The sequence below is a fragment of the Mustela putorius genome, unplaced genomic scaffold (assembly GCF_011764305.1).
Source record: "Mustela putorius furo isolate JIRA1106 unplaced genomic scaffold, ASM1176430v1.1 tig00000460_pilon_pilon_pilon, whole genome shotgun sequence".
NCBI classification, from domain to species: Eukaryota; Metazoa; Chordata; class Mammalia; order Carnivora; family Mustelidae; genus Mustela; species Mustela putorius.
In genome coordinates, this window is record NW_025421389.1 from 19,209,684 (window position 1) to 19,225,322 (window position 15,639).

Genomic DNA, 15,639 nt, shown 5'->3' on the forward strand with positions numbered 1-15,639 from the left:
TCCTCCCAACTCTTCGTTTTCTGAAACAAAGCTAGGAATAAGCTGACCAATTAGTCAGTCAACCCTATAGTCACGGCTGCCACGGTACTCTGACCCAAGATAGAAAGATTCCTGGTTATTTTAGGCAGCCCACGTGTGCCCAGCCTAAATGGTAGTTTGGCTCTTCTCTGAAGAAACAGGATGGAAAATGGTGAGAAAATAAGTCAATCAATCATCACTCACATTTACAGCTCCAGAACCATCCCACACCTTCCTATTAGAGTGCAGGTATGTCACAAGAAGCAAACATTAGGCTCCATATGTATCCGGGCCAAAGGTCACTGACAGCCCAATCAAGTTAGACTCTATCTCAAAGAGGCCACTTCGCAAAAGGAGAAGGAAAAGGTCGAGAAAATCTAAGGCTTTTACTTTTCATAGGTGGCAAGGCATAGAAACAGTTTTGTGCCTCTTTTCCTTCCATTTGAGCTGTTTATAAATTTTGGATTGCATGAAAGCTTCCAAGGTCTCCGGGACTTATTCTTGCTGGCTGGACTAGTTTTTCGGATGGTGCATTTGCAGGCTAAATAATCAATCCGGCTGCCTCATGTTCCAGGCACTCAACTTCCTTGAATTCGCCAAGTTTCATAAACCTTTTGGAAGAGGCCATCCATCAGGACAGGAGCGGGAATGGAGGTAAGATCTGTCAGTCTTGTGCTCGCTGCAGCAGCACATATACTAAAATTGGAAAGATGCAGAGATTAGCAGGGCCCCTGTGCTAGGATGATACGCAAATTTGAGAAATGTTCCATGTAAAAAAAGAAAAAAAAAAAAAAGGATCTGTCAGTCTCTCCTCAGCCAATGCTCAAAAAGTCTCCTCTGAACCAGAAATGTCAGATCTGCGTCTACGAAAGCCCTCAAGGTTCTTGTAAACCAGCAGTGAGATGGGGACAAAAGGAAAAATGTAAATAATGTCTCATCAGACTGTAGGTCCTACTCAACGAGATGACGCCATCAAAAGAAGAAAGGCCAAAGAGGAGGGAGAAACAGAAACTTCCAGGGATAGACTTCAGTGAGTGACAAGAACATCATACTCTTGTTTGGAGAAACACACAAGTCCAGGGAGGGCTACAGGTCACCTGGGACTGACCAGCGAACCACCGCCAAGCTGTGCCTCTGTGTTCCTATGTCACCAGCTTCACAGACTGTCAGGACAGAAGGGACCAGAGGAGAGAGAACCATCACCAAACTTCCTCAGTAGAGGATGAGAGAGCGGAGGTCCAGATAAGGTAAATGACTCGTTCCTGGTTAGACAATGAGCTAGTGAGAGCAGAGAGTAGAAAGGACTTAAGTTGGGTTGGTCTTGTTTGCTTGGTCTTACGGATGGCTCTCTCCCTACAGCTAGGAGGGGAAGACAGGGAAAACCCCAGAAACCCTGCCCCATGTCGCTCTTCAGGCCACAATGTCTGGGCTATAGGTTCTGTGGTTTCCAGAAAAGGTATATGAACTTCCTATTCACATGTGCGTACGAAGAAGAAAATCCCTTATGCTCTTTCCTGCAGTAGATACAGCAATATATGCACTTTTAGGAAGATAAAACACAGTCTCATTAAACGCAATTCAGTTTCCCATTAATTAAAAATGTAAGCAGCTCATATATTTTAAGGAAATAAAGATGTTTCGAAACTACCAAGATGTAGCTAAACTGGAAGATAAACCCTGCTATCAGCACACTGCAAACTGAAGAGGGTTTTAGCAAGATAAAAACCACTAGTTACACGATGGTGAAATTTCTGGGACATCTACTATGACCACACTCCACTCACCCCCTTGAAACAGCAGCACCAAAGCAGCACAAATCCAATATACAGGTTTCTTAAGACCAGGTTCTTGGGGCACCTGGGTGGCTTAGTCAGTTAAGTTTCTGACTTTGGCTCAGGTCATGATGTCGGGGTCCTGGATCGAGCCCTGCATCAGGCTCCCCACTGAATGGCGTCTCTGCTTGCCCCTCTCCCCCAGCTCCTCCCCTCCACTCATGCTTGCTCTCTCTCAGAAATAAATAAATACAATCTTAAAACAAAACAAGATTTTTACTGAATCACCGTTTTTTCTTTCTTCCCATTTAAAAGAAGAACTAGGTTAAACAAGTATATTATTATAGAGACTAGCAACCAAGTTTTTAAATATGAACATACATTCGCTCCCTCCTTCTCTCCCACACATGCGTGCACGCACACACACACGTGAGCCTAGAGTTCAAATGCACATGACCATTATAAAACATGAAATATAGCTGCATTAGTAAGAGAGAGATTTACATATTTTAAATTCATTAATCATTTTTCACCTTTCCTGCTTAAAGAATGTAAATCCTAGAAAAAAACACCACCACAACCAACTTCAGAGACATTGATTACCCGGGGGTAATCTGCCTGGGGTCACGCAGCAGTGAGCAGAAGAACTGAATCCAACTGTTCAGGCTCTTTTCATCACCCCCACCAGTTCTCAGAGCATGGTCTGCAAATCCTGCTGGTCCCCAAGACTTTCAGGGATACAGCGAGTCACAACTATTCTCGTTAAACTACTAATTTGGAAAAATGTGTCCACCACAGTGAGACTTTTCCAATGAGATCAGCTGTTGATATCAATACATGTGAGCTTTTGATTCTGTTATAAAGAAATGTGTCCAAACCTTTGAAGGCCTGACTACATAGCTCAGTAAGCCAGTATTTTCCAAATTACCGATACAGGATGTTACAAAATCATGCAAGGTCAAAGATGCCATTCTTCACACGCTGAAAGTATAAAATGGACTTTAGTATAAAAAAGTATTAAAGTATAAAATGGATTTTAGTGTCACAAAGTATGAAATTTCATTGATGTGGCTTCAGATTCCACACTGCTGCTCTTTTAAGAAACTATCACTTGTCTAGTTTCAGTGCAGTATGAAAATACCTACAATCATCTGAAAAGGCTATTAAAATACTTATCCCTTTTTAAAATATGTGTCTGTGTGAGGCTGGACTTTCTTCGAATAGTTGAACCAAAACAACATAGCACACCAGATTGCATGCAAAAGTAGATACAAGAATCCAGTTGTCTTCTGCTATGACAGACAATTAAAGATATTTGAGGAACTATAAAACACTCTTCTCATAAATAATTTTATTGTGGAAAATAAAATTTTTCATTAAAAACATGTAATGGGTTTGTGATTATTTTTAAATGAAATTTTTTTTACTGTTTTTTTCATCTCATAATAAAAAATTTTTTCTAAAGATTTTATTTATTTGGCAGAGAGAGACACAGTGAGGGAGGGGGAGTGGAAGAGGGAGGGGGAGGAAGTGGAAGTGGAAGAGGGAGAAGCAGGCTTCCCACTGAGCAGGGAGCTCAATGCGGGGCTCAATCCCAGGACCCTGGGATCATGACCTGAGCCGAAGGCAGACACTTAACAACTGAGCTCCTGAGATGCCCCTTCTTTTTAATTTCTGATAAGGTAAATGTCAGTAGATACAACCCACATGAATACAAGCTCCTCCAGGAGGCCCACAATAATTTAAGAGTATGAACTGACCCCGAGATCAAAAGGATTGAGCACTGCTGCCCTTCTCCGTTTAAAATAAGAATAGCAGGAAAAAAAATTGATCTGTACAGATATTTCTCCAAAAAAAATTTATTACCAAGATGTACCCTGATTAATCTTTTTTTTTTTAAAGGTTTTATTTATTTATTTGACAGCTAGAGAGGGAACACAAGGTGGGGGGGCAAAGGGAGAGGGAGAAGCAGGCTCCCTGCTGAGCAGGGAACCTGATGTAGGGCTCAATCCCAGGACCCTGGGACCATGATCTGAGCCGATGGCAGGTGCTTAACCAAGTGAGCCACCCAGGCGCCCCCTAATTACTGTTTTTGATCACAGTACATTCAGGTGGCCCCAATCTGGTGGTCCCACGAACAAAGAAAAGGATCCTCTGGAATAAAATGCTGTAAGTGAAGCCTTAAGTTATACATAGGTCCGAAAGCACCCTAATCAAGTAAGGGGGAAAGACTTTAGACTAGAAAGAGAATTCTACTTACCTCGAATGATTTCACACCGAGTTCTCAGCTGACCCTCAGGGACCAATGGGGTCTCACTAACAACAGGCAGCAAAGCAAACACACCCTGCGTGAGCAGGACGAATTATACTTGACACAGCAGGAAAGAAATGGGAAGCACCTATATCTAGTTTATCTGTAATGTTTTAGGACATTCATCATAATAGGAAGACACCATATTCAATTGAAAAGCAACTACTCATCAGGATCAATCCTCTTATCTTTCAAGACTGTACTGAACCTTTGGTGAACCAGTCCTCTAGGTTGGAAGAGGACAGCCAAAAGTGCCAGTAACTGCTCCATGCAGAGACAGTGCTCCTGTTAGAAGACGGCCATCCAGGAGAAAGTGGCAGTGGAGGAGGTATTCATTCCCCCTCAGCTATGTTCATCAACACAACTGCAACTACTAACAGGTTAATTTTCGCAACGTTTATTTGAATAGCCTTAATTTTTTAAAGGCTTAACTAAAAAAATCTTACAAAATACGAAGCATTTTTTTTGCTATGCTTATTAAAGCTATCAGCCAAATGTGCCTCTGAATGACTGAAAATTCAAATAGCATCCGATGAATAAGTCAGATGATACCTCTATGTCAAAACCAACAAACCCAAGAGTCAAACTCAGCAAGCCTTCAGAGTTGAAATGAGTTCCGTAAAAGCATAGAAATGTTGCTACTTTAGTTAGTCCAGCACTGGGGATAAGAATTGGTAATAAAGACATCAGATGTTCATTTAGGGGAGCAGAAAGCCAATGTTATTTTCAAGTGAATCATGAATTCCACTGATTTATACACTTAAAAATGGTTAAAATGACAAATTTTATGTGTCTATGTTCTACAATTTAAAAAAATACCAAAAATCGCTGAACTGTACACTTTAAAGGAGTGAATTGTATTGCACATGCACTATGCCTCAATAAAGCTGCCACAGGTACAGTGACATTCCCAGCTGCTGGTGTCCTCACGGAAGCTCATGCATTAGAGGGCAGCTGGCTGTCTCCCTAGTAAAGATGCTCTCACAAGCAGGAGGATGTGGGACGGTCAATGCCAGTGAGATTAATCAAGGTCTCCTTGGTGCCTAAGCTCTTCCAGGGCAACTTGTATAAGACAGATCAAGAAGAATATAAATAAAAAGTCACATCCTTGGTTCCTTTAAGCATATTTAATATTTGAACTCTCATTTTCTATTTTCCCAGACCCCAGAAAACAGAAAGTTTTTAGATGACCAATATTTTGTTCCAGAAACATACAGCCTTATCAGCTAATTCATAAAAGAGCTATTTTACAAAGGTACACCTGGATAATTAGAACAATAAAGTCTTTTAGGCATTTCAAAATGTGATCAGTAAAAATACATGATTATTAATAAAGTTTTTTTTTTAAAGATAGTTCCAGATTTTTTTTAAAAGTAATTTCTGTTAAAGAGTACATGATTGTATGGTGAACAAGGAAAATAAAATGTTCTAGTAGGAAGAGGCTTATTAAAAATAACCAATAGTGCGCACATTACAGCTATCACTTTTGAAGGACATTTGCTTAGCCATTGGCACCTGGAAATGGCAGACAGGGCTTCCTTCTACGAGGTACATTTTTTTTTTTTCTACAAGTTTATTATCAAAACCATCAGTACCAGTGGGGAAGGCATAAGGAACGAGGCAAAAGAAACTCTTTTCTTGAAGAAAGGACAATTTTGCAGATCACTGAAAAGGGGTGGGACAGTTGGAAGAAAACAGGATTTACAAAACAAAAACACTAATGGTAGAGGGGGGCAAAAGTAGCCAGCAGAAAGAGGACCTGGGGGGGGGTCCTGCCAAATTTTCTATTTTGAGGTCCTCTGTACATACTTCTCAGTGATGTCCTCTGTGACACATAAGGAAGGAAATATTGACCCAAGCTCTAGTAGCTCAAAGTAACATCATACACCACCTTCAGAGAAGACAGTTTCCAGTTTGAAATATAGAAGCTCCATGTAATACACCAAATTTACCAACATCACCAAAAAAAAAAAAAAAAAAAAAGCATTCAAATAAAAACTCACAGGAAGAATTATTTTACCTTCTAAAAAGAAGAAAAAAAATAAGGTTTTCTCCTTAATCACATTAGGTTCCCCCTTTCTCCTCCAAAAGCAAATAAAAACCTTTAAATAATTTATTTAAAGGGACACATCCTTGGGGTGCCTGGCTGGCTCTGTCAGTAGAGCACGTGACTCCTGATTTGGGGTTGTGGGTTTGAGCCCCACGTTGGGTGTACAGGGTTACTTAAAAATAAAATCCTAAAAAAAAAAAGATAAAGAGCCACATCCTTTCCAACAGTGGTTAGAAGCTGTTTTGGGGAACAGGAAGCCAAAAAAGCTAATGAAATATACCTTCTTACGGTACAATATAATAAAGAGTTACAGTTTAGCTTCTGAAAGTCAAGATAACTCAGGCAGTCCAAGCTAGCTGATTTTAAAGTATGCAAAATATATGGCTTCTAGGGCTGTAATCATGATTTTAAATTATAGCACTTTGGGGGCTTGCTGATTTGCTTTGATTAACTCTGTTCTCTGAGAAGGAAGGAGACACTCCAAATGTAATTTGCCACTTAATACCAAAGAAGCCATGAGGCCCACAGAAGAGAGTGCAGGGTCATGGCAGGCCACTTTAGTGGCTACAACCCAGCTCTCCTGCTCTGGGGAGGCTCCTTTGCTCAGCAGCCTGGGATCCAGCTTCTAGTCAAGTAACTTTGAGAGAACAGCTTTGATGGCCACTGTCACTCAGAGAGAGGAGGAATATCTAATTCCATCATCCTAAAGGGCCTATACAGTATCAGAGGAAAGTGGATGTGATTACAAGGACCAAAAGAAAAGGAGGGTGTGGGAGGTGAGGCTGGGAAGGAGGAGGGAGAAGTTGGGCTGGTTAAAGAGAAAAAGAACACGGAAAATTGTGGCATCTTTTCAGACTCAAGACTTTGCTTTGGGTCTTCATTTAAAAATCCAGATATGAATTTATTTGGAAGTACTAGAGCTAGGGCCAAAGTATTTTTCCAGTTAGCCCGGTTGCAAGGAGAGGTTTAATCGCAGGAAAACAAAAACAAATTGTTGTTAAGGACAAGATCTGGCTGAGCTAGAACAGAAACCTGAAGTTTCTTTATTGAGTGCTAGAGAATCACGTGACTACCCTGGACTGTGTGAACTTAAGGTGAAAGTTCTATTTTTTAATTTACCTTTCTCCTGATTAAATAAATGCCAGCTGAGGACACTGGGGTCATGTGGCTCCAAGCATGTTACCCTTTCAGCTGGGAGTGACTACCTGTTTCCAGCAGCACGTAATCATTCCGTTTCTACCTGTTTCTCTTAAGAGATACAGAAAGTTCAAGTCCCAAGCTTCACTTACTAGCTCCTGCTTCTACAAATTTTACTCCCATTCTGATTCAACTGATACTTGGTCTACAACTAAAAGGGCATTCTAATTTAGAGATGAGGTCCAACGATCCAAGTTGGGCTACTTAAACCTAGATCAGGTTTGAAAAGGCAGAAAACAGGAATGTGGACACACATGAGCTTGTTAAGTGGTAGTGATGTTTATGAAAGTAGTAGGGAAGCCTAATTGCTTGCGATGAGAGTGCAGGGGAAGAGTATTAACGACCTCCTGGCTACCCACAGGGTTCAGAGGACACTCCTGAAAGATATGAGCAGTGCAGGAACACTTTGCGTATGAAGAGAATTTGAAGATTTGACAAATGATTGAGCTCTAGTTGGCAAACATACTCTAAAACAATGTATACCCGATGCACAAAGAAAACCACAGAAAGCCAATATAACCGAAGGAGTTCTCAAGTCACGATTCTGAAACATTGATCTCTATCGGGTGCTGCCCATACTACAGTTCATTCTAGAGCAGGCAGTTAGCAACCCCTTGCCCACAGTTTCCAGTGTATGCTCTGGTCTGCAATTAAGGTCAGTCATGCACCAGTGTGGAGAAAGCTCCGGCAGTGAAGTCAGAAGAAGTGCTTCCGGGGCTGGTATGAGCAGCTCGGCCTTCTCCACCGCCCCCCTCTCCACTCCGCTCGTGGCTCTCCTCTGAACTCAAAGAGCCCTTTGGCACCATCAGTGCAAAATTAATATTAGAGTCAAACCTCCAGGTACTAAAATTTTACTGGCCTTGTGTTCAGCAGTACCCGTGGCTAATGACAGCCATGGTTCAACTCAGTAGTGATTCAGTTAGCTAACCTTCCCAGACTCTTTCCCCCCCCCACCCCACCCCTGCTCCAGCCCCGCCCTTCCTCCGCACCCCAACCCCTGCCGCCATCTGAAGCTTCTCCATTTGTTGGTTTTTCCTTCCTGCTCAATCTGCAGGGATAATTTTACACAAGTGCCCAAGTCTAATGTATAATTACAAAAAATGCAACAATACCAAGAATAACGAATTTATAGCCAAGAAAATAAAATTTGCTTTCCTCTCCCTCCCAAATCCCTACCCTCAATAGAAAAGAAGACAACAGAAGAAAACACACCATTTTCAAGTGCCTGCTACTTAGTACACTGAGGATTTTCTGTTAATTGGGGGTGGATCCCAGCTAAGAGGACAGGTGCTTGCCTTGGGTGGGAGGAAGCCCACCTGACTCTCACCCACCTGGACAGCACACAGCTCCAGACCTCTGACCATAGGAGCCATGGGCATACTGCGCCTCTGAGGTGCCCCTCAAAGATGATGCCTCCAGGACAGCAGAGGGCATGGAATCCAGTTTCGTGGAGGCTGGCTGCTCCTCCCTTCCCCGGCTTACTTCCTCCTCTCCACCTCTCCACCCAGCCTCCTAATACCTCACCGCAACTCTTGGCTTCAGGAGCAACTGACCCTTGGGTGTACTAAACACAAAGGGCAAAACTCTCACTACTCAATTAAAACAAAACATGGCAAAATAAAAATTAAAATGTGCTTTCAAATACGGAATGAAGTCAAATAAATACATCTGATTTTCTCTTTTTCTTAAGTCTAAGTAAAATTTCATATCCTACACCCAAAGCTCTATACATTTGGTTTTTGTTCTGAATCAAAATGAATTTCCGATAGTGCGGAGAGCAGAGCGAGAGTCAGGACTCCCTCCCTGACAGACTCGTGCAGCTGCCGGACTGTGAGGAACTAGTCCCGCTCTGGGCGCCCGGGGAACACGGCCGCCCCCAGGGGCTTCACAGGCAGACCCTCTGTCACACACTCTCTGCGTCCTCGGTGCAGCCGGGATGGGTGCCACAAGGCCAATGCTCAGAGTCCAACAACCATCAGTCACCTCCAGGACACGCGGCTCTAACTTTTATCTGGGAAGAATAAAGATACGCGGGGATCAAATTAAGAACAAATGAACGCCCCGAGAACACGTCTGACACCTGTGGGTCTCGGTACGTCTTTCTGGATCGGGAAGGCCTCACTGGACAACAGGGAAGCAAATGTGGACAGACTGTTGCACTGAACACAGATCCATCTGCAGTCACGGGGAGACAGTGCTCGTACCGTCAGGACCAACACCGAAGGACAGACATGAGCCTCCCTCACAGCAGCACTGGCAAATCTCTTAGGAATCTAGGATTTACCAGACCTACCCCACCCTGTTTCCTGCTCTTGCACAGGTTGGGGGGGGGACGGGGGGGCAGATGGCGCAGAAACTGACAAGGGCAGCGCCTCAGGGGGGCAGGAAGAGCCTAGTCAGCAGACTAAGTGGAAACAAGTGGCTTTTTAAAGACAGGAAAGAAATGGAATCTCAGAAGGTTTCCACTTTAAAGAATAACAAATCATTTCATTCGATGTACGGTTCAGGCAGAATGATTCGAGAGTCGGGAATCCACGATTTTCACATACCTGAGTGCTTGTCTGTGAGGGCTGATCCAGCCAGCCTTTGGCAAAGCGTGCTGTAACTTTCCTCCACCTTCTGTAAAATAAGACCCACAGGTTTGTCACTGGAACATTGTAATTTTTCTTTATGAAAACAGGAAGGCAAACTTTCCCATATTACCAGGAGGCACGTCTAGATTTCAACATGAACGTCGTGAAGAATTTTGTTAGTGGGGGAGAAAAGTGAACCGCATTCCTTTCACCTCCCTTAAGTGAGTCACTTAAAACTTTCTCCCATAAAGGTGATTCTCCTACCCCCAGAATCACCCTGGAAATAGCCCCACAGGTGACACGGGCTGTGTTAGAGCCAACCTGCCCCCAGCAGATACTTCATCAGCCCCTGGATGACACCAGCTACACTCACATGAAGGGAAAACGTGTCACGAGAAGTTAAAAACTAAACTAAGGGACACTGGTCTTAAGCTAAAAGGCTAAGAATACTTTCAATGTTGTCCCTAAAGCCTCTAATTAAATGAAGTCATGAAAAAAACGTTTGGGCTCTAGCAGTTGTGTCTACTGACGACAAAGTTTTTAAGATAAAGTCCTTTTCTCAGTAATCACCATGGAAGTCAGTTTTGAAACAGCGGCCGGTACAGTGACGACCTCAATTCTGATTCACAAAACCCCATTTGTGCCCAGCTCTTGGGATCATGGGAGCCACTGGAGCCCACTTCTGTGTGTCCCAGCATCTGGGAAACTACCGACATCACCTAACAATTCATGGATCTTTAGTAAGTGAAAGCATTTCCTAGAAGAAGCTCTCAGAATGACACAAGCCCCACCTGTCACTGGCTTGCTGTTCACATATTCTCAGGCAGGCCAGCCAATCACCCCAAATATATTAGGGTGTTTATACCGAGAACCTCACACAACCATGCCATCTATATGGTACTATGAAGTTTTCTGTTCTTACAATCGGCAACCAGATGCACCATGATCTTGGCTTTTTATCCAAGTTTATTCACAAGTAATGGTCAAAGAAAACAGTAAATCTAGAATATGAACAAGGTCACTGGCATCGGCATTTTGGTCATTCTCTACCTCGTCTCTGTGAAACATGTTTCTTTACCCAAGCTTCGAGGACACTGAGGTCTGAGGTACCTTTAAGTGTTCAAGGTCAGCCTCGATCTTACGAATGTACTCCATGATCTGGCTCTGTGAGTCTGCACAAGAGGGGGGACTCTGGATCTCAAAACAGGAATCCTCCATGGCTCCCCAGCGCTGCTGGACCAGGAATTCGGGGCTGAATGGTGAAGCTGCCCCGTCGGAATGGGTGTGCTGGGGCGAGTGCTGCTGCGGGCGGGCGGAGTCCGTGGAGGGGGTGCCTGTCGTGGGTGGCAGGGGAAGCGAGGAGGCAAGCCCCTCGTCCGTGGAGCTCTCCTGCACTGCGTCATAGCCATCAAGAATCAGATAGTTTCCTATTGACAGACACAGAACAGCCTGATGAGCTTCATGCTGCCTTCCTTACATCAAGGAACAGAGATGAGGTGCTACGCTGACAACCTCAAAAGCCAACAGAGGGGGAGAAGAGCCATTCATTCCTCACTTCCAGAGTTCAGTTTTAAGTACATCAGAATCTTCTCACTTCAGGCTGAAGCGAAACTTAGCAAACTTTATGTAACTTCTAAACCATTTCAGATCAGTTGGCATCTTAAAAGCTGGAAACTACAAAGGCCCTGTGTGGTCTTGCCACCGCCTCCCCAGCCACAGAGCTCTCGTGCCTCATCTCCCGCACGGGTTCCCCAGTTCTCTGCTGTACCCCCTGCTCCCAGATGCCACATGGCCTCTGCCCTCACTGCCCTCACAGCTCTGCTCCCATGCTACTCACAGAGGCCCTCCTCCTCATCACCCTGTCTGCCCCTGGGTCTCACTTACGTTTCCTCCTAATTCTTCCCACCATCTGACATCTTTTGGTTTACTTATTTACCTTGACTCTTTCCTCACCAGTATTTAAGCTTCACAGGGATAGTGGATTTTTCTGTGTTTCAGTCAATGCCGTATCTCCCACGCCCCGGGATGGGGTCTGGCATGGAGCAGATTCGGTAATTATTTACCGCAGGGAAAAGTAAGGGCTACACACACGCACATGCACGTGCATGCACACACATGTGCACACACATGCACACAGCGGGTCATGTGTGGATACCCAAACAACATCTGTCTCAGCACACAGCACAGGTAATAACAACCACAGTCCAAGTTCACGTGTGAAAGAAACTTGCCTGAGATGCGCAAATTAACATCCTCTTCCTTCTTCACTGCTCCATCACCTTCTGATGGATTATCGTCACTGTGTGCTTCACGGGCATCAAAAAAGTGCTCTCCACTCTCATCAAGACTCCCTTCGGGCTCTGCAGGAGGCATCTCCGGGGTCCTAAGCATGTGGTCCATTACTAAAATGTTACTTGCCTGGCTATCTTGGAATGCCAGAACCACTGAATCCCGTGGAGTCGAAGATTCAGCTGAAGTCCGTGGACTGTAACAAGGGGCAGCGTCACCAGTTCCAGTTCTAAAGGGCATGTGTCCTTCGCCAGGAGGATAGGCCTTACTGTTCTCAGAGTTCTGGGCTCCACTGTCTGTCTGCACCCCTGAAGACGCTGTTCTGTATCTTGGGAAATGTGGCCAGTCTTCCTGGGAGCTCTTCTCGGTCAAACCCAGCTGTTGTACGAGCAGCTGCTTCAGCAAGCCCACTGGAAGATTTAGGGAGGGAGGCGGAAAAAACCACACATTCACAATGATAACCGCAGACTGCCGGAATTAAATTAGTTTGTGGAGTCTACCCATTATTTCTAAGGGTAAGTAACTTTTTAGTAACATAGAGTCAAAATGTTAATTTCGTGGGATCATTTTTTGTTTTTGTTTTATATTGAAAAATGAAATAAGGCACCATCTAGAGAAAGTTTAACATTAAACAAGACTTGGAAAGATGTAAGCCTTCTGAATGGGGAGGTACTGCTAAATCCCCAGTACCATGCCTGCTTCTCTTTTCTCTTCCATATAACCTGAGTTATACCCCAAAGGTATTTCTTAAAACGATGTTAAAAAGATGTGTTATGCTAGAAAAGAAACCCTCGAAGTTTTGCTTTCTCAGAAGCAGACACTGTATACACAGGTGTTATTTTTTCTAATTTTATTAGAAATACAGAACATTTATTTTGTCATTTATAATATGCAAGGAATCTCCTTAAATGTGAAGAAAATAAAGCTATCCTGTAATGAGACTTACTTTCAATGATTTGGTAGCATGTATACATTCAAAGGATAAGAAAATGTTTTTTAAATTGAGTTTTTTTAAATTGTTTTTTAAAATGAGTTTTTAAGAATGACCTTAACTGGAGGCTCAGCTTCCCTAGGCTGTTGAAAAGAGAAGCAACTCAGTTTTCAATGGGCAGGTGTATGCTATGAGGCCACGCATACAATACAACAACCATCAGAAAGCATTCTGACTGTTCATTCAGGGGAATCGACAATAAAGTAGATCTTCGAGAACATGAAATTCCCAACTTTTAACTCTGCCTTAAATTCTTTCTCCTGTTTCTCTTGACAAGGTCTCCACTAGTGTTTGGCACTCTGTCCCTCTAACTACACTTCGTAAGAGATGCTGTGCATTCCCCCGGCTCTCACACTCAAATCTAGCTCTCCCCGACCCTCTCACCAAAGCTCCAGTCTTAAAACTCCAACCTCCTGCTCATTACTTCCACTAAAATAGCCTGCCAGTTTTAAAATTGAGCCCATAATCTCTGGCAAAGAGAAAAAGGGGGAAAAAAAGAAAGTGTGGCAGTGGGCAGTAGTAGTCCTTTCTGACTTTGATTTCTGACAAGAACATGGAAATCATCTAAATATTCCCTTTTCTTTGCCCTTGCACCAAGTCGATTATTTTAAGTAATTGTTGCCTCCTCACTTGATTTTTTTCCTCTAATACCGTTCCAGCCCAAACCCTTTCTGCCTCAAGCCCAGCCCACCACAGCGCCTTCACACTAGCCTCCCCCTCCTGGCCTCCTCCCACCCCAACCTTTCCACCCTCTCAGCCTGAGCCATCTGTTCTCACTAGTCATACCCTAGCTTCAAAACTTCAAATGGTTCTCGGCAGCTAGAGCAACCCTTCTCAGCCTTTCCCCTCCTCCGGGACACCTGCGAGATGGGACAGGCTCCCATTTGTAAGTGATTCTCAGCCAGGCTAGAGTCGGGGGCTAGCTAGTAAGAGTGGCAAGGGCCACCCTCCTTGTGGGTGTGCACTGTGTGTGTGTGTGTGAGAGAGAGAGAGAGAGACAGACAGAGAGAGGGGACAGGCTAGAGTGGAGAGTACCACAATCTCTACAGAAAACTAGAAAAATATCTGTAGTTTGAAAAAGCCCTCAAAACACGTGCTGCACCATTTTTTTTTTTTTCCAGAAAGAGCGAGCACGTGTGTGTGTGTGTGTGTGTGTGTGTGTTTGTGTAAGAGGGAGAGGGGGGCAGAAGGAGCGGAGAGAGGGAAGTGTGGGGGGAGAGGGAGAATGAATCTGAAGCAGGCGCCATGCCCAGTGCACAGCCCACTGCAGGACTCAACCTCCCAAGCCTGAGATGACGGCCTGAGCTGAACTGAGAATGGGACTCTTGACCAACTGCACCACCCAGGTGCCCCGTGTGCTGTGCCATCCTTAAAACCCAGAGGACTCAATGTGGTGTTTAAGGTTCACAGTGGCTGGCCTCACCATCCCATCTCCTACCTTTCTAGGCTTCTCTCCCACCCTCTGCACTAGTATAGTGTGCTCGCCACTCTCAGAGCACCCTCGGGGCCTCCTGCCTCTGTGCTTCTGGTCCTACCATGATTCTTACCTGTACCTTCTCTACATACCTGAGTCTTACCCATTCTACAAGGTAATAATCACCTCTCCCTTGTCTCCTGATGCTTCCCTCTCTTGTTACCAAAACCAGATCAATTCTGACACACCTGTACTGGTTAAACAGTGGGAGGTTTTCTATCTTCTTCCCAACTAGATGGTAAAATTCTTTAAGGGAAAAGTCAGAGTTCCCACTTCTTTGGATTCTCCCTACATGGCTGCGCAGTCCATGACACAACCCGGGTCCTTCACAAGTACAAAACTTACAATTCCTTAGTGCATCCAGTGCCCACCGTTCATCTGAGGCAGGCAAGTGTGGGTCTGGGCCTGGGGTTTGGTAACTTGCTCCGGCTTCCTGCAGAGTCCCGTCTTCTTGCTGCTCCTTAACCAACTGTCTCTCGGCCACAAAGAGATCGTCTACCTCGGATTTCCCAGAGGTACCCAGTGAATGAGACTGAGGTTTTGATGATATTAAGGGAGACTCTAATCCCAAATCTCTGTCTGTCCAATGGAACAGAAAAAGCAGAACAGATCTTAAACAAACAGTTAATTTTTAACGTGAAGCATTCAGGCAGTATTTGGAACAGAATAACCACACGAGGACAGAGACCGCTGGCTGTTAGGGAAAACACACTCAAGAGTGGCGTTACTAGGGTGCACACAAGGCTCGTAAGCGAAGTTTGTGAAAGTAAACAGCCGACGCGAGAATCTGCATAAACTGAAAGACTTCAAGTTTCTTTGCATTTTCCCAAGTAAAACACAGACTCCATTCTTCCAGGTTAAGCTAACACATCAGTTTACCTGGACTCTGCAGACCAGGGACCGAAATGCTGTGATGTTCCACTTTTAATTTGGGAGCTGTTTCTTCATCGTTGTCGCCTCTGTG

General features: G+C 44.2%; 1 protein-coding gene and 1 non-coding gene across 5 annotated transcripts in view; one reads left to right on the forward strand and one right to left on the reverse strand.

Annotated features, from left to right (window-relative positions):
• Positions 1-690: 690 nt before the first annotated feature.
• Positions 691-794, forward strand: LOC123392210. Its single transcript, XR_006606917.1, has one exon. It is a non-coding gene; the product is annotated as a U6 spliceosomal RNA (small nuclear RNA).
• A 4,419-nt stretch (positions 795-5,213) lies between these two features.
• ARHGEF12 (Rho guanine nucleotide exchange factor 12) overlaps positions 5,214-15,639 on the reverse strand; it is a 145,963-nt gene continuing 135,537 nt past the window's right edge. For all 4 annotated transcript variants that reach the window (XM_004750072.3, XM_004750071.3, XM_045080425.1 and 1 more), the window contains 6 exons: positions 15,555-15,634; positions 15,021-15,254; positions 12,153-12,620; positions 11,032-11,348; positions 9,898-9,967; positions 5,214-9,359 (listed from right to left, as the gene is read on the reverse strand). In XM_004750072.3, the coding sequence (XP_004750129.1) occupies positions 9,349-9,359; positions 9,898-9,967; positions 11,032-11,348; positions 12,153-12,620; positions 15,021-15,254; positions 15,555-15,634 (1,180 nt within the window). In that variant the 3' untranslated portion in view covers positions 5,214-9,348. The remainder of the gene's footprint in view (positions 9,360-9,897; positions 9,968-11,031; positions 11,349-12,152; positions 12,621-15,020; positions 15,255-15,554; positions 15,635-15,639) is intronic.